Here is a 24,241-nt window from a genome sequence, read left to right as displayed (position 1 = left end):
GCCACTTGATAAGCCCCTTAGAGTAGGCCAGCTGTTTAGTGCCTCCTGAACTGTCAGGTGGGATCTGTGTGTTTCATTCCATTGGTTCCAGTTTGTGCTCACGTGGTTGCTGATGGCATTTTGTATTAGTGTGCAGATGGAGACAAGAAGTGTCATTTGTGGACAGCAGTGGACCTGGCCTTCTTCATCATAATGGGTGTGATTGGTGGACTCTTGGGAGCAATGTTTAATTGCCTGAATAGGAGGCTTGCGAAGTACCGCATGCGCAACGTGCATCCCAAGGCCAAGTTTGTCCGGTAAGTAATGAAGATAGAGCATCGTGAACTCACCACATTCACATCTTAAACTTTAAACATCATCCCAATTTTTCTAAGCTTGCTACCCTATATTTCTTGCCCTCCTTTCTGTACTTGTGGAGGTACTGTTTCATAAAACATTTTAACTACCTTTGCTTCTGCTTCAGTGACAGTCAGCAGACTACCCAAGATGAATCATTACAGTTGATTTCAATCCTGGCCTCAACAAATGTTTGAATTGTCTCCTCCAGCTTGCATCGCTGGAAGCTCTGACTAATTTTCTTCAGCCCCATCCCACCCTTGCCTCAAGATTGCAATAGCAGTCCTCAAACTACTCCTAAGGTTGACAGTTGTGCCTCCTTCACTAGGAGTTGGGTGTAGCTGTTATTTCCTGGATATCGCCTCACATTCAGTTCAGTGATGCGTATGCCTCAATTTTTGGGTGAAACTGCAGGCAACAGTGTGACTCATTGTGTCCGTTCAACTTACATTTTAATTGAAATGTCATAAGGGTTTACTTCTGTCTATCTCCCTGACCTCAGGATTCTGGAGAGTCTACTGGTTGCTATGGTGACAACAATGGTCGTATTTATAGCCTCCATGACTTTAGGAGAATGTCGTGACATCCCTTCGCAACAGCATAGCAACAACACAGCACTACAAGTGAGTGTGCCACTCAGGCTTTCATAATCTCCATAAAGGCTTTGAAACTTTGAGTGTTGATTATTTTGTTCAATTTTAAAAATTAACTTGGTCCATTTGTAAATTTCCAAAATGTAGCATCTTTTGAGCTTTGTCAAAATAAATCCTGTTAACAATTAAATTCCTTTGCACGAAATTGAGACTTGCAAATATGTCCTAAGTGGTCTAAGTGCAGTAAGCTTTGCATGTGCTTGCCCTTTAAATGCTTTAATGTGTGTCATTGTGGAGGTATGAGATCTGCTTATTCCAGCATCCTTGGTAGTCAGAGACTTTGTCTCATTTCACTCTTGAGTGAAATATTGTTGTAAACGGACATCTGACAGGGTTGGGCTGTTGGTTCAAATTCAAGAGCTGCTGTTCTCTAATTTACAGCTTTAATCTTTTCACAGCAGTGTGTTTTATTATATTTTGCTTTTGTCCCCTCAGCTTTCTGAGCGGACTGTAAATTCCAGCATCAAGACCTTCTTCTGTCCTAACCAAACCTACAATGACATGGCCACGCTTTTCTTCAACCCCCAAGAGACTGCCATTCTTCAACTCTTCCACCAAGATGGTGAGTCACAGTAGGTTGGGCCATAGGATAGAATCGTAGATTGGTTACAGCACAGAAGGTGACCGCCTGCACTGGCTGTTGAACAGTTTCATATGGTCCCATTGCCCTGCTTTCCCCAAGTAGCCCTGCACATTCCCTTTTTCGGATAGTAATCCAATTCCTCCTTGAATGTCTTCATTTTACTTGCCCCCACCATACTTTCAGACAGTGTATTCCAGATCTCAAAAACTTGCTGCATGATAAAGCTTTTTCTCATGCCATCTTGCCTTTCTTTTGGCAATTACCTTCAATTTGGGATTGGATTCTTCCGTTAATGCAGTTTCTTATCTACTCTGACCAGACCCCACATGATTTTGAATACCTGCATTGAAGCTTCTTTCAACCTTGTCTTCATGTAATGTAATCACAACTTCTCCAATCTGTCTCTGTAACTGAAATTCCTCATTCTTGGGACCATTTTCATGAACTTTTTCTGTATACTCTCTAATGCATTAATATTCTTCGTAAAATATTTTTCCTGTAGTTCCCCTTGAGGCTGAACCAGCGTTTTACATAAATTTAACATTACTTCCATAATCTGGAGCTTGCTGCTTTTCTAATCCTGCCTTGCTCCCTAAATTCTGACTGCGGGATCACCTCCTTTCCACATAGATCATCAGTACTGGTATGGACCACAGTTGTTTACTGTTCATTCTCCTTCCTCAGTTCCTATTGCATTCATTCCCTTTGCATACGATAAATCTCTGTTCCCCTCCCCACGATCCCATGTTAGAGTGTATCCAGGTACCAGGTGCTGCAGATAATCACCATTCACTGGACTCCAACACAGATGGGAAGAAGACAATAATGGAAGATGTATGTACACCTGTCAACTGTAATGGTGGTGGGAAAACATTTAAATAGGAAACTAGAGGTCCAAATCATAAAGATGCACTTGTGAAAATAGGCAACTTTAATCTGCATATAGATTGGTCAAATCAAATCAGTAACAATACCGTAGAACAGGAGTTTCTGGAGCATACATGGATAGATTTCTGGGTCAATACGTTGAGGAACTGATCAGAGAACAGGCCATTCTAGACTGCGTATTGTGTAATCAGAAAGGAATAATTGGAATTCTAGCTGTGGAAGAAAGACTGTACTATGGTAGAATTCTGCATTAAAATGAAAAGTGATGTTCATTCTGAAACTAGGGACCTGAATACTGATATGAGGGGCGAGCTGGCTAGGCCAAATTGGGGTGTGTTACATAGTGATGATGGTGGCTAGGCAATGATAAATATTTAGAGTCTGCATGGAGGAACTGCAGCAATTGCTTATTCTCATCTGACGCAAAAATATAACTGAAAAGGTGACTGGATTGTGGTTAACAAGGGAAATTAGAGTACTAGATGACGAGGGACATCCCATTTGGCTTAAAAATGCAGCACACTTCAGCAAAGGAAGACAACGGAGTTGAGTAAAAGGGAGAAAATAGAGGATGAGAGTAAGCTTGTGGGGAACGTACAAATTGACTGTAATACCTTCTATAGAAACGTGAAGAGAAAAAGATTAGCTAAATTAAATGTTGGCCCCATACAAAGAGACAATACAATTAAAGACTAATTAAATTTGGCTGTATTTTCACAAAGGAGGACACAAAAAGTGTCCTATAAATGTGGGGGCACACAGGATCTGGTGAGAGTGAGGAACTACAGGAGATCATTACTAATTTGGAAATGGTAATTGAAGGGATTAAAGACTGGTAACCTTTAGGGCCTAGGTCTGAGAGTGTTGGACTTAAATGCATGCAGTATATGAAACAAGGTAAATGAGATTGTAGCGCAGATTGAAATTGGCAGGTATGATGGTGTGGATATCACAGGACTGTAAAGGGCTCCAGGCTAGGAACTAAATATCCAAGGATATATGCTGTATGAAAAGACAGACAAATGGGCAGAACGGGTGGGGTTGCTTTGTTAGTAAGAAATGAAATTAAATTGATAGCAAGAAATGCTAGGCATAGAAGGCATAGAGTCTGTGTGGGTAAGTTGAGGAATTGCAATGGGGAAAAAAATACCAGTTTGTGGGGAAGAATGTAATTCAGGAGATAGAAATGGCATGTAAGAAGCGCACAATTACAATAATCATGAGGGCATTCAATATGCAGGTGCCCTGGGAAAATCATGTAGCAGATCTCAAGAAAAGGAATTTGTGGAATGTCTGCAAGATTTTTTTGAGTATTTAGTGTTAGAGCCCACGAGGGAACAGGCAGTTCTGGATTTGATGTGTAATGAGGCAGACTTGATTAGGGATCTTAAGGGCAGTGATCATATGATGGAATTCACCCTGCAGTTTGAGAGGGAGAAAATTGAATCTGATATAGCAGTATTACAGTTGAGTGAAGGTGACTGCAAAGACATGAGGAAGGAACTGCCCAGAGTTAGAACATAGAACATAGAACAGTACAGCACAGAACAGGCCCTTCAGCCCACAATGTTGTGCCGACCTGATTGGAAGGGGAGCTTAGCAGGGAAGATGGTAGAGCAACAACAATAGGACTTCAAGGGGGTAATTCGGGAGGCACAGCAGAAATTCATCCTAAGGCAAAAGTATACTAAGGGAAGGATGAGGCAACCATATATGAATAGGGAAGTCAGGGACAGCATAAAAGTGAAATAAAAGCTATACAATATAGTGAAGATTAGTAGGAAGCCTTTAAAAACCAGAGGGCAAAAAAAGGGGAGAAGATGAAAAATGAAAATATAAAAGAAGATTGCATGAATTTTTGTTTTTAGATATCTCAAAGGTAAGAGGTGGGGAAGTTGAACCCCCCCCCCCCCCCCCCCCTAAAATGAGGCTGGAGAAGTAGTAAGGGGTAACAAACAAATCGTGGAGGAACTGAATAGGTACTTTGCATCAGTTTTCACAGTGGCAGATACCAGTAACATATGAGAACTTCAAGAGTCATGGGGCAGAGATGAGTGTAGTGGCCATCACATAAGAAGATTCTAGGGAAGCTGAAAGGTCTGAGGTGATTAAATCACCCAAACCAGATAGATTACATCCCAGAGTTCTGAAGGACATAAGTGAGGAAATTGTAGAGGCATTGGTGGTGATCTTTCTGGAATCACTGGCGTCCGGAAGTGTCCTAGAGTTATGGAAAATGGCCAGTATAACACTGCTGTTTAAGAAGGGAGAGAAGCAGAAGACAAGAAGCTCTCAGTTATAACTGATCTCGGTTGTTAAGATTTCAGAGTCCATTATTAAGGATGAAACTGTGGAGTACTCGGAGGTGCGTAGCCAAAAAAGGCTGAGTCAGCACAGCTTTGTCAAGGAGAGGTCGTGCCTGACAAATCTGTTAGAATTCTTTGAGGAAGTAATGAGCAAGTTGAACAAAGTCAGTGGACATGATCTATTTGGATTTCTGGAAGGCCTTTGGCAAGGTGCCACATAGGCTGCTAAACAAGATAACAGCCCGTGGTGTCAGAGAAAGGATACTGGTATGGATAGGGAGCTGACCGGTTGAAGGCAGAGAGTGGGGATGGCAGATGGTGACTAGTGGAGTTCAACAGGGGGTCAGTATTGGGACCACAATTGTTCATATACGTTACTGATCTGGACAAAGAAACTGACAGTGTTGCTGCTAAGTTTGCGATGACACAAATATAGGTGATGGGACAGGTAGTGTTGAAGCTGGGAAGCTGCAGAAAGACTTGGACAAGCTGGAGAATGGGCAAAGCGGTGGCAGATGGAAGAAAATGTGAGGAAGTATGAAGTTATGCACTTTGGTAGGAAGAAAGAGGTGTAGACCGTTTCCTGAATAGGGTAGGATTGAGGAAACTTGAAGCACAAAGGGACTTAAGTTTAATTAACGTGGGCTCAGTTGTCAGATATAAGGGCAAATGCAATGTTAGCATTCATTTCAAGAGGGCTAGAATACAAGAGCAGTAATATACCGCTGACGTTGTATAGGCTGTGGTCAGTCTGCATTTGGAATATAGAACATAGAACATTACAGCACAGTACAGGCCCTTCGGCCCTCGATGTTGTGCCGACCTGTCATACCGATCTCAAGCCCATCTAACCTACACTATTCAATGTACGTCCATATGCTTGTCCAATGACGACTTAAATGTACCTAAAGTTGGCAAATCTACTACCGTCACAGGCAAAGCATTCCATTCCCTTACTACTCTGAGTAAAGAAACTACCTCTGACATCTGTCCTATATCTTTCACCCCTCAATTTAAAGCAATGCCCCCTCGTGCTCGCCGTCACCATCCTAGGAAAAAGGCTCTCCCAATCCACCCTATCTAACCCTCTGATTATTTTATATGTTTCAATTAAGTCACCTCTCAACCTTCTTCTCTGTAATGAAAACAGCCTCAAGTCCCTCAGCCTTTCCTCATAAGACCTTCCCTCCATACCAGGCAACATCCTAGTAAATGCGATGACCAGAACTGTACACAATACTCCAAGTGCGGCCGCACCAGAGTTTTGTACAGCTTCACCATAACCTCTTGGTTCCGGAACTTGTTCCCTCCTTTAATAAAAGCGAAAACACTGTATGCCTTCTTAACAGCCCTGTCAACCTGGGTGGCAACTTTCAAGGATCTGTGTACATGGACACAGAGATCTCTCTGCTCATGTACACTACTAAGAATCTTACCATTAGCCCTGTACTTTGCCTTCTGGTTACTCCTACCAAAGTGCATCACCTCACACTTGTCTGCATTAAACTCCATTTGCCACCGTGAGCAGTTGGCTTATGTATCTAAGGCATTGGACGGGGTCCAGAAGAGGTTTACAAGAATGAACCTAGTGATTATCGGTTTATCATATGAGAAGCAATTGAGGACTCTGGGTCTGTACTCAATGGATTTTAGAAAGATGAGTGGGGAATCTGATTGAAACTCTCAGAATGTTGAGAGAACTGGATGTGGAGAAGGTATTTCCATTAGTAGGAGAGACCAGGACCTGAGGGCCTCAGAGTGAAGGGATGGCCCTTTAGATCTGAGTAAAGGAGGAATATCTTTAGCCAGAGGCCGATTAACTCATGGCTGCAGAGAATTGTGGAGGCCGAGTCGTTGCATGTATTTAAAACCGAGATAGATAGATTCTTGATTAGTAAAGGGAAAAAGGGTAATGGGTAGAAGACAGGAGCATGGAATTGAGAAAACATATCAGTCATGATTGAATGGCGGACCTGACTCAATGGGCCAAATGGCCTCATTCTGTTCCTTTTGTCTTAAGGTCTTATTCTGTGAAAATCTATTTAAGAAAGTGGCTCTAGAAATAGTGACTGCATTGGTCATCCTTCAAGATTCTCATATAGTTCCTATGGGGGCTAGCTAATATAACCCCACTATTTAAAAAGGGAGGTAGAGAGGAAACAGAATTATAGACTGGTTAGCCTGACATCAGCAATGGGGAAAATGCTAGAGTCTCTTATAAAAGATATCAAATCAGTGATGGATTGGTCAGGTACAGCATGGATTTATGAATGGGAAATCATACTTGACAAATCTAGTGGAATTTTTTGAGGATGTAACTGGTAGCGTTGATAGGTGAATCATTGGATATGATTTTCTTAGATTTCTTAGAAGGCTTTTGACAGGGTTCCAAAAATGAGATTAGCATATTAAAACTAAGGCACATGGGATTGGGTTAGCATACTGATGTGGATAGTGTGCGGTTGGCAGATGAGAGACACAGTATGAATAAACAGGCCTTTTTTCCGAATGGAGAGCAATGACTAGTCACGTATCCCAGTGATCAGTGCTTGGATGCCAGTAATTCACAATCAATATTAATGATTTGGATGAGGGAGCTAAATCCAATGTCTCCCAAGATTACAGATGATGCAGCTGGGTGGAAGGGTGAACTGTGAGGATGATGCAGAGATGGTTTGATGTAATTTTGAAAAGTTGAAAGTGGGCATATGCGTGAAGTCTATGAATGTGAGATTATCCAGTTTGATAGTAAGTCATTAAAGCGGATTATTATCTGAATACGATAGATTGGGAAAGGGGGAGATGCAGTAAGACCTGGGTGTCCTTGTGCACTGCTCTCTGAAAGTAAATATGGGTTGCAACAGGTGCTGAAGAAGGCAGATGTTTGTATTGGTCTTCATAGTGAAATGATTGAAGTACAGAAGCAGGGATGTCATTGCAAGAGCCTTGGTGAGACCACAAGTGGAATATTGTGTGCAGTTGTGATCTCCTTATCTGAGGATACATGTTCTGGCTATGGAGGGAATGTAACAGAGGTTTATTAGACTGATGTATGAAGAGAGATTGGTTATGACTGTACATAGTGGGGCTTGGAAGAAGTGAGGAAGGTGGCGGGGGGGGGGGTGCGGAATCTCATGCAAACTTATATAATTCTAGCAGGACGAGACAGGATAAATTCACGAAGGATGTTCTTGCCTAGTGGAGAGTCTAGACCCAGGGCCCATGATTTAAAGGATATGGGTGGTTCTTTCATATTGAGATGAGGAGAAATTCCTTCACCCAGAGCCTATGAACCAAAACATTGAATGTTTTCAAGAAGGAGTTAGATATTGTTCTTGAGGGTGAAAGGGATCAAAGGTTATGAGGAGAAAGTAGTATCAGGGTATTGAGTTGCATGATCAGCACTGATCATATTGAATGGCAGAACAGACCTGAAAGGCAGAATAGCCTACTACTACTTCTGTTTTCTATGTTTCTATGATCTAGTTACGTGCAGTGTAGAAATGTACAACATGTTTTTCATTCTGCTTTTCTCAAAGCATACTATGCCGATGATTTTGGCAAAACGATTGCATCTGCTGAAGGATTTTATTGTTCGAGCTGTTTTACTGTTCTTGTCTCTCCAGGAACCTTCAGTCCAGTCACTCTGAGCATTTTCTTTGTTCTGTATTTTCTTCTGGCCTGCTGGACATATGGTGTGTCAGTCCCCAGTGGGCTTTTTGTGCCCTCGCTTCTTTGTGGAGCTGCCTATGGTCGACTTGTAGCGAATGTTCTAAAAACGTGAGTGATTCAAGAATGAATTTTGTACAATGGGCTTCCAAGCTACTCTCCTGACCACAAGTGATAGCTGCTGTTTTATGAAATCGTTACAATCACCCTAGAGTCCATTAACATTTGGAGATTATCAAACATGAGATAATTTAACAAAATGTATTTATTTGCAAAAAGCAACTATTTCCGAACAATTGGATTTTACTATACAAGGACCAAGTAAAACAAACCCTATTATTAAGCAGGATCATAGATAATTGCTTCTACTTTAGATCAAAAAACTCAACCAACAGGTATTTTAGACTAAATTTCCCAATCAAAATTGCATACCTTTTCCACTATGATTCATACCTTCTCCAAGAAGTCTTTGACAATTTGTCAGATTCTTGATGGTTATCCACTTTTTTGGGACTAACTCCAAACTTTTTATCAGCTTCTTGTAAGGTCTGAACTTGAGCCTGATTTCTAAAACTCTTTTCTCCTAGCTCAGAGTTGCTTTACAGCTCCTGGCACAATTTCTTTCTGCCTTCTCCAAGGTGCCTCATTGCCTACAACATGAAAGTTAGAGTGTAGAGTTAGAGTGAGAGTTCCTTCAACTCGGCAGATCTGCTGGACACCCTCCTTGAATTCTACGTCTAAATTGAATGCAAGCCCTCAGCTACATTCCGTGCAGTGAATGATAAAACCAGCGTTCTCTCTGCTTATGGTGCAGGCGTGGTTTGTCTTAATCTCTTTTGCATCTTTGACTCAGTGAGCTGCAAATGACACTAGGATAAGGCCATCTGTTTGTGATAACCTTGAGTTAAAGTAAGCTTGTAACTTGACCCTAAAATGGTTTCCTGTATCCCCTTCTTCATTGCAATGGAGAACAGATAAGCCCTGTTTTCAGTTAGGAATTTTAATTAGCTGTCTCTGACCACAATGACCTTTTCATTAGGAACACTGAGGCACTTTAAATGTAGCAATTTACAAATTTTAATACTGGAACATCTTTATGGACTTCAAGAGGCTTAGAAGTCTTATCGCAGATATGGCAACAGCGGTGACTGGCCTCAAATATAAATATCGATCAAGTTGAGTCTTCTGTTTGATCCTTAATAATTATCATCCCCTCCCTTATAAACTTCAGTTTGGATCAATCCATCTAACTTACCCTAAATTTAAAGACAATCCATTCCAAACCATAGCCCTCTTATAAATCAAAAACTAAATCCCTGAAATGCATGAATTATGAAACCACATTCATAAAATTATTAAAATGTTGACATGCTATGTGTGAAAACTGGTAAACATCTGTTGACAACAAAGTGTGATGTTCTGTGTTTCATTGGGGGGAGTGAGGGTGTGTAGAGAATGGAGGCTGTTGAAATAGTGAAGTAGGAATGCAAGGGCACTGAGGATAGTAAACATTTTATTTTTCTCAGGTTTATTGGAATGACGCACATTTATTCCGGGACCTTTGCTTTGGTTGGGGCGGCTGCATTCCTTGGTGGGGTGGTCCGAATGACCATCAGTCTCACGGTCATTCTCATTGAATCAACTAACGAAATCACATATGGATTGCCAATCATGGTCACACTGATGGTATGTCGTTTCCTGCCTACGAGTGTTTGGGTGTGCACATATGGTCACATGGTAATCGTAAGTATGCAGTCCTCACATAAATGCTGAGAATAAACAGTGTAGGATGAGGTGCAAATGTACTAACCCAGGATTTGGTTAGAGTTATATGTAAGTTTGCGCCCTCCTGTTTGAAGTTCCGTTTCTGTGATTTGCAAGTGAGTAGAGTACCTAGAGCTGATGTTTCAATGTTCAGGGAAGTAATTCATGGCTCCATGGCAAGCATGATAAAATCACTAAATATATGTGTGGTACTAAGTGCCTCAGATTGTTGCCTTGGATGTATTTTATCATGCCCCCTTTCTCCCCTCTCTGTCTCGCCAGGTTGCAAAATGGACAGGTGATTTCTTCAATAAAGGGATCTATGATTTGCATGTGGATCTCCGTGGTGTACCTTTACTTGAGTGGGAGACTGAGGCTGAAATGGATAAGTAGGTGTTTATTATTACTGAATTATGCAGTTGTTGACTATTTCTCTGATAATTGTTGAGTATTGCCAGTGAATCATTTAATTAGGTTTAAATTGAAATTCCTGTTTTATGATGTACGTTTGAGAGATACGGCAATGTCTGGCAATGCCCAGACCTTGCTCCTTTCTGACACAATCCTTCATCATCACTGAATGTCTCCAATCTGTCCTTTATTAGAGTTAATTACTTCTGCATTTAAATGGCTTGATGAATTGAATGTTGGAACATTAAGAAATGCAGAAACGTAGACCTCACAACAGTTATTAAGACTTTTCTCCAATGTTCCACAATTCCACTCTGGGCAAAGAGTTACTGTTGAGACTTTGCATCAGCTCCAAGCTGGGCAGTTGATGAGGCCGAAGGGGAAGTATTGTAAGACAACTTATAAAGCATAACACAAACTGGAGTTTGATTCACTTTATGATCAATCTTAGACTGACAGCAAGTGATATCATGGAGCCAAATTTAACCTACGTCTATCCTCACACCCGGATTCAGTCACTGGTCTGTATTCTGCGCACCACAGCACATCATGCATACCCTGTGGTCACGGAGAACAGAGGGAATGAGAAGGAATTCATGAAGGGAAATATCCTCATCAGCAACAACATTAAGTTTAAGGTAAATCTATGACAGTGTGTAATCAATGCTGGAGAGCCAGACAAGTATGAATGATATCATTGGAAACACAGTTCTGTCAGTTAATTAGATTTGAGAGTAAATTTGAGGCAATGACAAGGGTGCCTCTGGACTTGTGTGGTGGCAGTTGGGAGATGAAGATGATGCTGATATGGAGAGAGAAATGTGTTGGCTGTTTAGATTTGTTCTTGTGAAAAACTTCCAGACAAATTTTGGTCAACCCGCCACTTTGTGTTGTGAAGCAATTAAAATGAAGAATTAACTTGCATTTACACAGCAGAGAATCATCGGATTTTACAATACAGAAGGAGGCATTAGACTCATCATGTTTGTACTGGCCCCTGAAAGAGCTACCTCGCTAGTCTCATTCTCCAGCTGTATCTGTCTAGCCTTCTAAATTAATCTTTTTCATTTGTTTACCATGAAATTTGCCTGTGTCACTCTCCCAGGCAGCACGTTTCCAGTCCTAACATCTGAGTAAAGACGTTTCTCCTCATCTCGTTCCTAGCTGTCTTGCTGGCAATCTTAAAATTGTGACCCCTAGTTACTGACATACCAAATGGTGGAAATAGAATATCTTACTTTAGCCTATCAAAATTGTTGGTAATTTTAACACCTCAAGAAGGTCAATTCTTCATCTCTCCAAGGAAAAACAGCCCAATTTCTCTAACCTTTCCTTGTAACTAAAGTCTCTCATTCCTGGTATCGTTCTAGTAAATCTCTTTCACGGCCTCTCCAGGGCTTTAACATGCTTTCTGTAATAAGGTGCCCAGAATCGAACATAATTTGTCGAGGGTGTAGCATCACTTCCATACTTTTACACTGTCTCACAATGTTATGCCTCACGGGGGTACTGCATTAGAATTCAAGCTCTGCTGTTCTTGGAGTTGTCACAGAAGTTCAAGAATTTAAGAACATTTCCAAAATTCCCTAATTGACTGTTTTAGACCCAGGTAGAGAGAAAGCACAGATGAGGTTTATATGCTAAATGCAAATTATAAAATTTATTACAAATAAATAGATTCTAGCTTCAGGTATACAATTATGAGCCATAAAGATATGTTCACATGGTATATGACTACACTAGTTGAAACTATAACTCCTTATGAAACTTTCCATTACACACATATAAAGACACAAAGCTTGGTGTTATGGACGAAGGGAAAAACTGCAAAGGCAGGTCAATTGTCCCTGACTACAGGGTTTGCTGAGATCCTTTCACTTGTCAGGGCTTACTGCTCTTAGATATTCCTTCTCCAGGTATTTTCACTTGATTGCAGGAGGCAGAAAGCAACTGGTTCACACTTCTTTTTAATCACTGGAGGGATTATTGTCTATCCCTGGTTGCTCTTAAGGTGCTGACCTACTGCAGTGCATGTACTGTAGATAGACCCACAATCAGGTCGGGAATTCCAGGATTTTGATCAAGTGACAGTAAAGGAATGATGATTATATTTTCAAGTTGGGATGGTGAGTGGCTTAGAGGGTAGTTTGCAGGTGGTGGTGTTCCTATGCGTCTGCTGCCTTTGTCTTTCTAAATGAAAGTGTTCATGGGTTTGGAAGGTGCTGTCTAAGGATCTTTGAATCTGTAAAGTCATAGGAAGCTTTTGCCTTATTGGTTAAAAGCCAGTACTTACCGCTGAGGAGAAATAAACAGGCTTTTTTTCAGGCCTGAGGAAAGAACAGCACCTTCCTTTCTGAAGATCTAGTTACTGACTGAACATTTTATGTTCGCAAGCTATCTGGGAGTCAGCCATATAGTTGTTGTCAACAAAAACTGGTCAATTCCACAGACAAGTCATTAACAAGTTGCTAACCAAATCTCTCCTTGTACATACCCTTTGGGTGAAGCTCAACAGCAGTAAACTTCCTCATGGCTTGAACAAATAGCAGCTTAAACGTATGAGGTGAGGGACGCCATTAGTGTCCCATCCAAGTACATCTGCAGGAAGTGCACCCAACTCTTGCTCCTCCAAGACCGCGTTAGGGAACTGGACCGGGAGCTGGATGAACTTCGGATCATTCGGGAGGCAGAGTCAGTGATAGACGAGTTACAGGTAAGTAGTTACTCCTAAGCCTGAAGAAAGCTGGGTAACTGTTAGAAGGGGGCAAAAGCAGTCAGTGCAGGGATCCCCTGTGGTCGTTCCCCTGAAAAACAAGTGTACTGTTTTGGATACTGTTGGGGGGGTTGACTTATCAGGAGCATGCACTGGGGTGCAGGTCTCTGGCAGACAGACTGTCCCTTGAGCACAGAAGGGAAGGGGGGGGTGGATAGGAAGAGAATGTTAGTCACTGGGGACTTAGTTAGAGGGACTGATAGAAGGTTTGCCGGGAACGAAAGAGACTCACGGTTGGTGTGTTGCCTCCCAGATGTCAGGGTCCGTGATGTCTCGGATCGTGTCTTTGGGGTCCTGAAGGGAGAGGGTGACCAGCCCAAAGTCGTGGTCCACATAGGCACCAACGACATAGGTAGAAAGAGGGATAGGGATGTCAGGCAGGATCTTAGGGATCTAGGATGGAAGCTGAGAGCTAGAACAGAGTGGTTATCTCTGGTTTGTTACTCGAGCCACATGACAGCGAGGCAAAGAACAGGGAGAGATTTCAGCTGAACATGTGGCTGCAGGGATGGTGCAGGAGGGGGAGAGCTTCAGGTACATAGACAATTGGGGCTCATTCTGGGGGAAGGTGGGACCTCTACAAACAGTACAGTCTCCACTTGAACCAGAGGGGCACCAATATCCTGGGTGGGAAATTTGCTAGTGCTATTCAGGTGAATTTAAACTAGCTCGGGATGGGAAACTGAGATCTACTTCTAGTACACAGGAGGATGAGTGTAGGGAGGACATGGACAGGACCTCACTGTCACAGGAGTGTGCTGGCAGACAGCAAGCTGGATTGAAGTGTGTCTACTTTAACGCCAGGAGTATCTGGAATAAGGTAGGTGAGCTTGCAGCATGGATAGGTACCTGGGACTTCGATGTTGTGGCCATTTGAGACACGGATAGAGCAGGGTCAGGAATGGATGTTGTAGGTTCCAGGGTTTAGATCTTTCATTAAGGTCAGGGAAGGTGGTAAAAGAGGGGGAGGTGTGGCTTTGTTAGTCAAGGACAGTATAATGGTGGCTGAAAGAACTTTTGAGGAGGACTCGTCTACTGAGGTGGTATGGGCTGAGGTCAGAAACAGGAGAGGAGAGGTAACACTGCTGGGAGTTTTTTATAGGCCTCTACAAAGTTCCAGGGATGTGGACGAGAGGATTGGCAAAACTATTCTGGGCAGGAGTGAAAGGAACAGAGTGGTCATTATGGGACACTTTAACTTCCCTAACAATGACTGGAAATGCTATAACTCTAGTACGTCGGATGGATCAGTTTTTGTCCAATGTATGCAGGAGGGTTTCCTGACTCAGTATGTCGAAGGGCCGACAAGAGGGGAAGCCACACTGGATCTGGTACTTGGTAATGAACCAGGCCAGGTGTTTGATTTAGTGGTAGGTGAGCTCTTTGGAGAGAGTGACCATAATTTGGTTATGTTTACTTTAGCAATGGAAGGGATAGGAACATGCCACGGAGCAAGATGGTGGAAGGGCAGTTATAATGCGATTAGGCAAGAGTTAGGATGCATAGAATGGGTTAGCAAAATGCAGGGGATGGGGACAATCGAAATGTGGAGCTGGTTTAAGGAACAGATGTTGCGTGTCCTTGATAGGTATGTCTCTGTCAGGCAGGGAGGAAGTGATAAGGTCAGGGAACCGTGGTTTACTAAATAAATTGTATCTCTTGTTAAGCGGAAGAGGGAGGCTTATGTGACGATGAGATGAGATGGTTCAGATGAGGCGATGGAGAGTTACAGATTAGCTAGGAAGGATTTAAAGAGAGCTAAGAAGAGCAAGGAGGGGACATGAGCAGACTTTGGCAGGTAGAATAAAGGTGAACCCAAAGCTTTCTATAAGTATGTGAGGAATAAGAGGATGACTAGGGTAGGAATAGGCCCAGTCAAAGACAGAAGTGGGAAATTGTGTGTGGACCCTATGGAGATCGGAGAGGTGCTAAATGATTATTTCTCATCTGTTTTCACTGAGGAACAGGAGAATATTGTAGAGGAGATGACTGAGTTACAGACTACTAGAATTGAAAGAATTAAGGTTAGTAAGGAGGAGGTGTTATCAATTCTAGAAGGTGTGAAGGTAGATAAATCCCCTGGGCCCGATGGGATTTTTCTGAGGATTGTCTGGGAAGCTAGGGAGGAGGTGGTGGAGCCTTTGGCCTTGATCTTTGAGTCCTCATTGTTTAGTACCAGAGGAGTGGAGGATTGAAAATGTTGTGCCCTTGTTCAAGAAGGGCAGTAGGGATGACCCAGGTAATTATAGACCTGCGAGCCTTACGTCTGTTGTAGGGAAAGTTTTGGAAAGGATTAGAAGAGACAGGATTTATAATCATCTAGCAAACAACAATTTGATTGGAGATAAGTCAGCATGGATTCGTCAAGGGCAGGTCGTGTTGAAGTTTTTGAGAAGGTGACCGAGCAATGTGGATGAGGGAAGGGCAGTTGACGTGGTGTACCTGGACTTCAGTAAAGCCTTTGATAAGATTTCACCTGATTGTATTTTCTCCAAAATCCTGAGGCACAGGATTGAGGGAGATATTTAGCAGTTTGGATTAGAAACTGGCTTTCTGTAAGAAGCCAATGAGTGGTGGTTGATGGAAAATATTCAGCCTGGAGTCAGGTCAGTAGTGGTGTGCCTCAAGGATCTGTTTTGGGACCATTGCAGTTTGTCATTTTTATAAATGACTTGAATGTGGGCATAGGTGGATGGGTTGGTAAGTTTGCAGATGACACTAAAGTCGGTGGAGTGGTAGACAGTGTGGAAGAATGCTGCAGGTTGCAGGGAGACTTGGATAAACTGCAGAATTGGGCTGAAAGATGGCAAATGGCGTTTAATATGAATAAATGTGAGGTGATTCACTTTGGGAGGAATAATAGGAAGGCAGAATACCAGGTCAATGGAAAGATTCTTGGTAGTGTGAATGTGCAGAGGGATCTTGGGTCCATGTACATAGATCCCTGAAAGTTGCCACCCAGGTTGATAGTGCTGTTAAGAAGGCTTATGGTGTGTTAGGTTTTATTGGTAGAGGATTGAGTTCTGGAGCCGTGATGTCATGCTGCAACTGGAGAAAACGCTAGTACGGCCTCATTTGGAATATTGCGTGCAGTTCTGGTCGCCCCACTACAGCAAGGATGTGGAAGCATTGGAGAAGGTGCAGAGGAGATTTACCAGGATGTTGCCTGGTCTGGAGTGCAGACACTCTGAAGAAAGGCTGAGGGACTTGGGTCTGTCCTCATTGGAGAGAAGGAGGTTAAGAGGGGATTTAATAGAGACATGCAAGATGATCAGAGGGTTAGATAGGGTGGACAGTGGGAGTCTTTTTCCGAGGATGATCAAGTCAGTTTGTATGAGGGGGCGTAGCTACAAATTGAGGGGTGATAGATTTAAGACAGATGTGAGAGGCAGGTTCTTTACTCAGAGTGGTAAGGGCGTTGAACACCCTGCCTGCCAATGTAGTTAACTCAGCCACATTAGGGGCATTTAAACAGTCCTTGGATAAGCATATGGATAATGATGGGATAGTGTAGGGGGAGGGGCTTAGATTAATTCACAGGTCAGCGCAACATCGAAGGCCGAAGGTCCTGTTCTGCGCTGTATTGTTCTATGTTCTATGATCTATGTTCTAAACAAGACTTACAATGCTTTTAAAAAGTGCACTAATCCTTCAACCGTTCATTTTAAAAATGGCCCTTTTCCCATTTCAGTCCACAATCAAAAATACAGAAAAATAACAATATATGGTTTTCACAGCAGCCTCAGGCATTTTTAGAGCACACTACGAACATTAAAATACTTTGTACTCACTCTTGTCATTTTAAATACAGCAAATGTCCACAGTCAGTCAGTTACCAAATTATCTCTTTTAGCATTGTTGGTTTGGTATAAATATTTATTCCAAAAAACTACTTGTTAGTCAGAAGGTACAGAGTAACTGTGCTGGACTGCATTGATCCAGAAGGGATCAGTTACTGGGTTATAGTCAAATATTGACCACACATGCTAAATTAATGCCCTGATAATAAAATGTGAGGCTGGATGAACACAGCAGGCCTGCTGTGTTCATCCAGCCTCACATTTTATTATCTTGGAATCTCCAGCATCTGCAGTTCCCATTATCTCTGATACTAAATTAATGCCCTGCCAGGATAAAAGTGATATCAGTGGTCTTCTGTGCAGTGGTGGCAACAGCCACCAGAGTGCATCTGTGATCCAATCTGATCTAACTTTCCCAGTAATAAAATTCCTATTTAAGTATTATGGTGCACACAGGCAAAACCTTACACTTATGAGCCTCTCATTGTGGTTTTTTTAAAATAATTATTTATTATTTTGCTTTCTCTGGTATTTTAATTAAATGGTAACAATTTGAAATCTTCAACTTTGGAGTTTTATGATAGCTAACATGTTGCTCAGTTTTCTAATCCCTTTATCACTGACTCTAGCAGGTTTTGTATCTTGCATCCCTCTGCAGTGAATACTGATATCCCCCTCCCTTCAAAAAATGCCTCTTCATGCTTGGAATATAATTGAAACTTCAGTGATGTGCCCAGGAAATGGGCACTGAATTCCATGCAATTGTGTTGTAGATAGAATTGTCTCATCAATAAGCTTTCACTTTCGTATTACAAGATCAATGAACGCAGAGCACAATATAAATTATGGCTGAGTGTTTGTGCATTTCTATTTAGCTATTAATATCTGCATAATGTATTCAAACTAGTGGACATATGAAAAGATTGCAGCTCCACAAATGAAGATAAATTTTACAAATAATTATTTCATTTTCAATAAAATTTGTTCCCAATTAGAGACGTGGTTAAATTGAAATATAAATATTAAAAATAACTTGTCAGTTTAAAATAAATAATTTTTGAGAAAAAATGCAAAAGAACTGAGGATACTGGAAATCTGAAACAAAAACAGAAATTGCTGGAAAATCTTGGCAGCATCTGTGAAGAGAAATCAGCTAACAGCAAGGTCCAGTAACCCTCCTTCAGAATTGATGGTAGCTAATTATTTTTGAGACTTTGACACAAACCACTTGCTTTGAACATTCTTCGGTTCATTGGGCCTACCTGAGTTTTAAATATCCCAGGTCTCAAAATTTAAATGTCTTCAGATCTGTGCTGAGCTAATCACAAGGCAGTTTGTTAGTCACTCTATAATCTAATCCAGATGAAATTTTTATGAAATTTGCAACTTAACTTGAAGTAAAGATCAATGCAGGAAAAGCTTCCACAGCCTTCAGGTGTCTGAAAGCACTTAACAGCCAGTTGACTATTTTCCAAGTACAGTTGCTGTTGTAATGGAGATAATGTAATAGTAAACCTCTGTGTGGCAAGAACTCACAAACAGCAAAGTGATAATGATCAGACTTTTTTTTGTGATTTGGTTGAGGGGAAAAATATTGGTTAGTGTGCTATGCAGAACTCCCATGTTCTACTTCGAATGGCAGCCAGGCAGGCTAGGCCCCGGTTTCGTATTTCATCTAAAAGACTCCCATCAAAAGTATAGCCTTCCCTTGGTTCTGCACTGAGGGGGTCAGCCTGGGTTATGTGCTTGAGTCTGTGGAATAAACTTGACCCCTGGCTGCCTTATTTGGACAGCATGTGACCCACTGAACTGTGGTGGCATAGTTTTTGGACAGCTTGTATACTTACAATGGATTTAGTGGTACAGGCTCTGGACCAAAATATTTTCTTTTTATCCTGGTACTTTTTATGTAATACAATATCATAAAAGCATTTCAGCTGTGGAGAGAAAGTTAATTAAAAACAAGCTTTAAAACCTAAGTTTAGAGGAAGGTTTTAACATTTAGAAACTTTTGGGAGAGATGAACATGGACTCTAGTAACACTGGGGTACATTCAAGAAGGCTAAAGGAAAGGAAGTTTGTAAAAAGCACGGTAATTTAAAAATATGTCTTGGGTACGAATAGGATTTTTGAGGACTAGGATTTGCTTTGCTAACCAGGCAAAGAGGGCTAACAGGAAAATTTTTAAAAAACCATCTGATACTAGTTAGATATTTTAAATTCTATGCTGGCTGACTTAAATGAGTCAACAGAATTTCACACACACATTTTCACCCTTGCATCTAAATCTGTCCATGGAGCTACCCTTTTCAGATTCTGTATTCTAGTTTATTGGCATTGACACAATTGAACTTCGCCACCATCAATATCATATGTTACTGTCAATTTAAAACTAACTGAACCAGTCATTTAAATCCTGTAGCCACTAGTGGGTTAGCAGCTGAGAATTGTACAATGACTAAATAACCCCTTGAGTGTTCTGAAGTCTGTCCGTATCTACAAGACACTACACTTACCTGAAAATGTTCAACTTGGGTAGCACTCAAGCTCAATTTACCTTCCAAAATGAAGCAGCCCACTTCATGAATCCATCTATTACCTTAAAGCATTTACTACCCTCACTACTGGCACTGTGACAGACATGTATACCATTCACAAGATGCACTACAGCATCATGCAAATAGTCACATGACAATACAGAACTTGTGTGCTGAAAAAAGACATTTTGTTGAAGGTTGTCTGTCTTGCACTCATCAGACAACTTGCAAGAATGTCAATTCAGGGGAACACCTGACGTGAGAGGAGAGTGCCAACTGGTCAGTGAGTGGGCTCTGGTAGATGAGTTGTAATACAGAATGTAGCCATTAATGCTGATTGATACCAAACTGCCTGTCTGTATTTAAATTGACTTTGATTGGACAAGTATTGTCCTAAGAAATGACCAAGCACATGTCTGTCACCTAGTTTGTTGGTGCAGAAGTAATACACATCAAAACCATCTTGTGAGGCAATGGGCACTCTGATCTGATTTCGTTTTTCTTGCTAAATCATTGCACAAACTCATGAATAACTTGAGTCAGTCTTCAGCCTGAAAAATGCTCAGCTTACCCTGAAGGGTAACTTGAAAGTTTGATCAAGTGAAGCTAACTTTTCATACTGCTACTTTGCAGGAGCAGCACGGTGATGCTTCTCACTAAAAAGATGCTACCTTCAAGTCAAAAAGGTGTTCTGCCTATCTTGCAAATGAGCAATGTGGCTTATGAATTTGTGTTGTTGTGATGCCAGGTATATAAGCCATACATCCCAAGGACTGCTGGATTGTATAAAATAGCATATCTCTCTGCAGTTGCAACTAGCAAAGTACATAATGTGTCCAAACAGCTCTGCACTTGCAAAACTGCCAATTCAGTCTGTAGATGTAATTCTACATATTCTGGACAATCTTGAGAGGAAAAAGGCTACATGCTGACGAATTTTGGTTGTCGGTTGAGCTCAGTGTGGTAGATTTGAGTGTATTGTAACTACATATGTGGTCTGTCTTTTTTTGTAGACAGAACGTGTATACATACTGCACTTGTTTCAACTGGACAAAGTAGGTGGCAGCCATACTATGGTTGCTTTCTCAGGGCTGTTAAATCAGGTCAACCTACCTGATTTAAGATTTAAGCAGAGCCTGACAGTTACCAGTCAATTAGTATTAATTGATGCATTCAGTATAGCACTACCTGTACCAGTCAGAGTCCATTTTCCAACCATTCGACACACTTCTCATGTAGTATAAATGTTGGCTTTCCCCTTGAATTGCTATTCTTGTGAATTGTCCTGATGATTTCAAAATGACAATGTTTGTTTCTTACGTTGCGGGCATGCTTTGCCTCCTTTGACAACACCTTTGAAACCTGTGACCAGTGCCATTAAGAAAAGCAAGGGAGCAAATGCAAGACAGCCAACTGCAAGTTCCCCTTTTGGTTAAGCCACCCTTGCTTAAAAATATATCAACATTCCTGTACTGCAGCTGGCTGGAAACACTGGAATTTCTGCTCTAACGTTGTTGTAAGGGTATCTACACTATAGGGAGTACAGTGCTTCAAGAAGCAGCTCACCTCCGCCTTAGGGCATTTGTGGATGGGCAGTAAGTAACCTTGCCAATAATGTTAACATCCCATGAGCAAATCAAAAAGAAACACCAACAACCCCTTGAGATCATTGCGTTTCTCCAATTCTGCACTGGCTGATCCAATTTCCTTCATCCACAGTTGTTGGCCACATTTTCAGCTTTCTGTGACCCTATTCTTTTCAAATCACTCCATAAACATCTGTCTCTTTCCATTTAAGAAATTTCTTAGTACCTGGCTCTGACTGCACTTTTTGACATCTGACATCTTTGACCTAAATACGTACACTACGCTTTGAAATGTAAGTTAACTTCAAGTTCATGGCTCCCAGCATGATCCTGGTTTAAGGTTCCTGGTTACCTTGCTGGTACTCTGGGTGTTGAGGCTCATAGTTTCTTTGTCTGCTACAGAAATCAAGTATCCTGACTCGAGCTGGGGAGCAACGTAAGCGGAGCCAATCGATGAAATCCTATCCTTCCAGTGAGTTGAGGAACATGTGTGATGAGCTGGTGACTACTGAGGTTGCTGAAAATGGAGAGGACATGTTGCAGCAGATGTTAGAACGCAGGTTGGTGCAAGCATTTGTCAGTCTTTTGGCTTTACTTAGTGTATGGCTTTAGTGGACGCTTTAACTATTTGAGCTCCATGCGATTTTATCATGCAGGCCAATACCCTGTGATTGATCTTCTGTTGATCATTGCTGATATATATGTTGTATTTTGGTAAGTTGGCAGCTGCTCATTCAGGAGTGAGAGGAAAACATACCTCAGGAAGCAGTGGGTTCAGTAATGCTCTGGTTTTATTACTAAGTGATCTTCCACAATCCAGGATTGACGATTAGGGACATGCATTTGGATGCCGTCACATTACCTTGGGGTTTTAAATACAATGAACTAAATCTGGACTAAAGTTAATAGTGACCGTGGATTTTTTGTTAAAATCCACCTGGTTCATTGATGTCTTTTAGAAAAGGAAGTCTGCAGATAGTACTTGATATGAGCTATATGTAAATTCAGACCCATAACAATGGTTGACTCAACTGCCTTCTGAAAAGGTCTAAGCCAGCAATTCTAGTTTAATTCAAGAGCGACAAATGTTGACCTTGCTTGCAACACATTCACCTTGTAAATGAATAGGAAACACTGGTGGTGTTTGGAAAATGAGCTTCCCTGTTTTTTTTTCTGTCCTCGTGTCACTTGAGGTTGTTTGGCAGGGTTTAATTAGATGTGATCCTCTCCATCCCTTCCCATTATTCCAAGGAATTGTGGAGGAGAAAAATGTAACCTTAATCCAAACTATTGATAGTGTTTGGGGTCTGACACTTGCGCTTGTAGTATCCGGCAAAACTTAAACAGTTTGCAGTGTTCAGCTGACATCTTTGAAGGTGCAAAAAATGCAGCAGATCTGGAGCTGATGAAGTGTTTGTTGTAATGCTGGGTAGTAGCGTCTATCAGATAGGGTGATGACTGTTCCTGGAACATTGTCACTCAATGTAAATGAGGGGTGCTCATGACCGTTCATCCTGCATCCTTTTAAAACAATAGTATGAAGTTTTAACCCATTGGGCTACCTCAATTTTACCATTACTGAAATAAATATAAAATACATTTTAAATATGTTAATTTAATTTTTGAAATCATGTGGTGGATTGACAGATGTTCGTATTCTGGGTTATTGGGAATTATGCAGGATGCGTGTGAGATACAAAGTAGTGTTTTGGAGCTCTAATTGGCCTTTGAACATTATTTTGATTGAAAGCCTGTTATTTTTAAGGGCACATTGAGATATTTTAACCACTTTCTCGTTCACATTGACATTCAGACACAAACACTATTATGTGAATTGCAGTTGCCGTGTTCACTGTTGTACAGCTGTGCTAATTCAGTTACTGATGCCTTCCTTCTGTACAGACATCCCCCTTATCCAAATCTTTATCCAGACCAGTCTCCCAGTGAAGAATGGACAATGGAAGAGCGTTTTCGACCTTTAACTTTCCATGGTCTTATTCTGAGATCTCAGCTGGTTACACTGCTCGTGCGTGGTGTTTGCTATTCAGAGACACACTCAGTAAGTTCCTTAGAACGCACCTATGTTTTTTATTTTTCTTAAAATTGAGCATTTTATTGTTTTTTTTCTGTGCTGAGCAAGGAGGTGAATGTTTTGATGGGTAATAATATTACTCCCAGTGCCAGCTGTTATAACACACCCAGGGCCAATACAGTATAGGCTTGAAGATGTAAATGCTCATTTATTTGATCTGGCAACATCAGTCAGAAGAGAAAAAAGTATGTTTCATGTCTGTGCTCCGACTACTTCCAGTTTTTTTTTCCTGATTTCTAGCATCTGCAATATCCGGCTTTTGTCAAACATTTGGAATTGAACTGAGGCAACATAACTGGGCTAACTCTATGAACATCTGCAGAATTCCCACTAAGGATCCCATTTAAAGAGTAAATAGTGATCTTAGAGACTGACTTGAATAATGCTTTCAGAAAACTACACTAGTTCTTGTGATCAATCACTGCAGCAAATCCAGAGAAAACCACAGGGATGAAATAGGGAAAAGTCTTTTCTCTGGTACATTTATGTTACTTGGGGTGCACAGTAAATGACCAGAAGAATTGGGATAATAGTGAAGAATAGGCAATGCATTTGAGAATTTTTGTCTGAGGAATATACTAATAGACCAGTTGGGGACAGAGAGCTTGTAGTGAGCATTGAGGTAGCAATCAAAATCTTTGCAATTAAATAGATGGGATATGGGCAGATAGGTTATTGGAACTACAAGGCACTGCCCATTGGAGGAAAATTGGCAACAAGAACGTGCAGATGCAGAAATCTAGTGACCAAGTTATAGACAAGGTCATGAAAAAAGGTATTTGTCTGATCAGTAATAACATTAGAAATAAAATTATGTAGCTCCTGACAGCTATTGAATTGTTG

The 24,241-nt window shown here is 41.3% G+C and overlaps 1 protein-coding gene across 1 annotated transcript in view; it reads left to right on the top strand.

The window, feature by feature from the left end:
- Positions 1-24,241, top strand: part of clcn6 (chloride channel 6) — a 70,444-nt gene that overhangs the window by 30,825 nt on the left and 15,378 nt on the right. Inside the window, exons 12-20 of the mRNA XM_048561743.2 lie at positions 130-296; positions 839-959; positions 1,425-1,551; positions 8,393-8,546; positions 9,962-10,121; positions 10,482-10,588; positions 11,062-11,248; positions 21,709-21,866; positions 23,209-23,365. Coding sequence (XP_048417700.2) covers positions 130-296; positions 839-959; positions 1,425-1,551; positions 8,393-8,546; positions 9,962-10,121; positions 10,482-10,588; positions 11,062-11,248; positions 21,709-21,866; positions 23,209-23,365 — 1,338 coding nt within the window. The remainder of the gene's footprint in view (positions 1-129; positions 297-838; positions 960-1,424; positions 1,552-8,392; positions 8,547-9,961; positions 10,122-10,481; positions 10,589-11,061; positions 11,249-21,708; positions 21,867-23,208; positions 23,366-24,241) is intronic.

Source organism: Stegostoma tigrinum, chromosome 28, assembly GCF_030684315.1.
Source record: "Stegostoma tigrinum isolate sSteTig4 chromosome 28, sSteTig4.hap1, whole genome shotgun sequence".
Classification (NCBI taxonomy): domain Eukaryota; kingdom Metazoa; phylum Chordata; class Chondrichthyes; order Orectolobiformes; family Stegostomatidae; genus Stegostoma; species Stegostoma tigrinum.
Note: the sequence above shows the minus strand (reverse complement) of the source record. Positions and strands in the feature narration are given on the sequence as shown.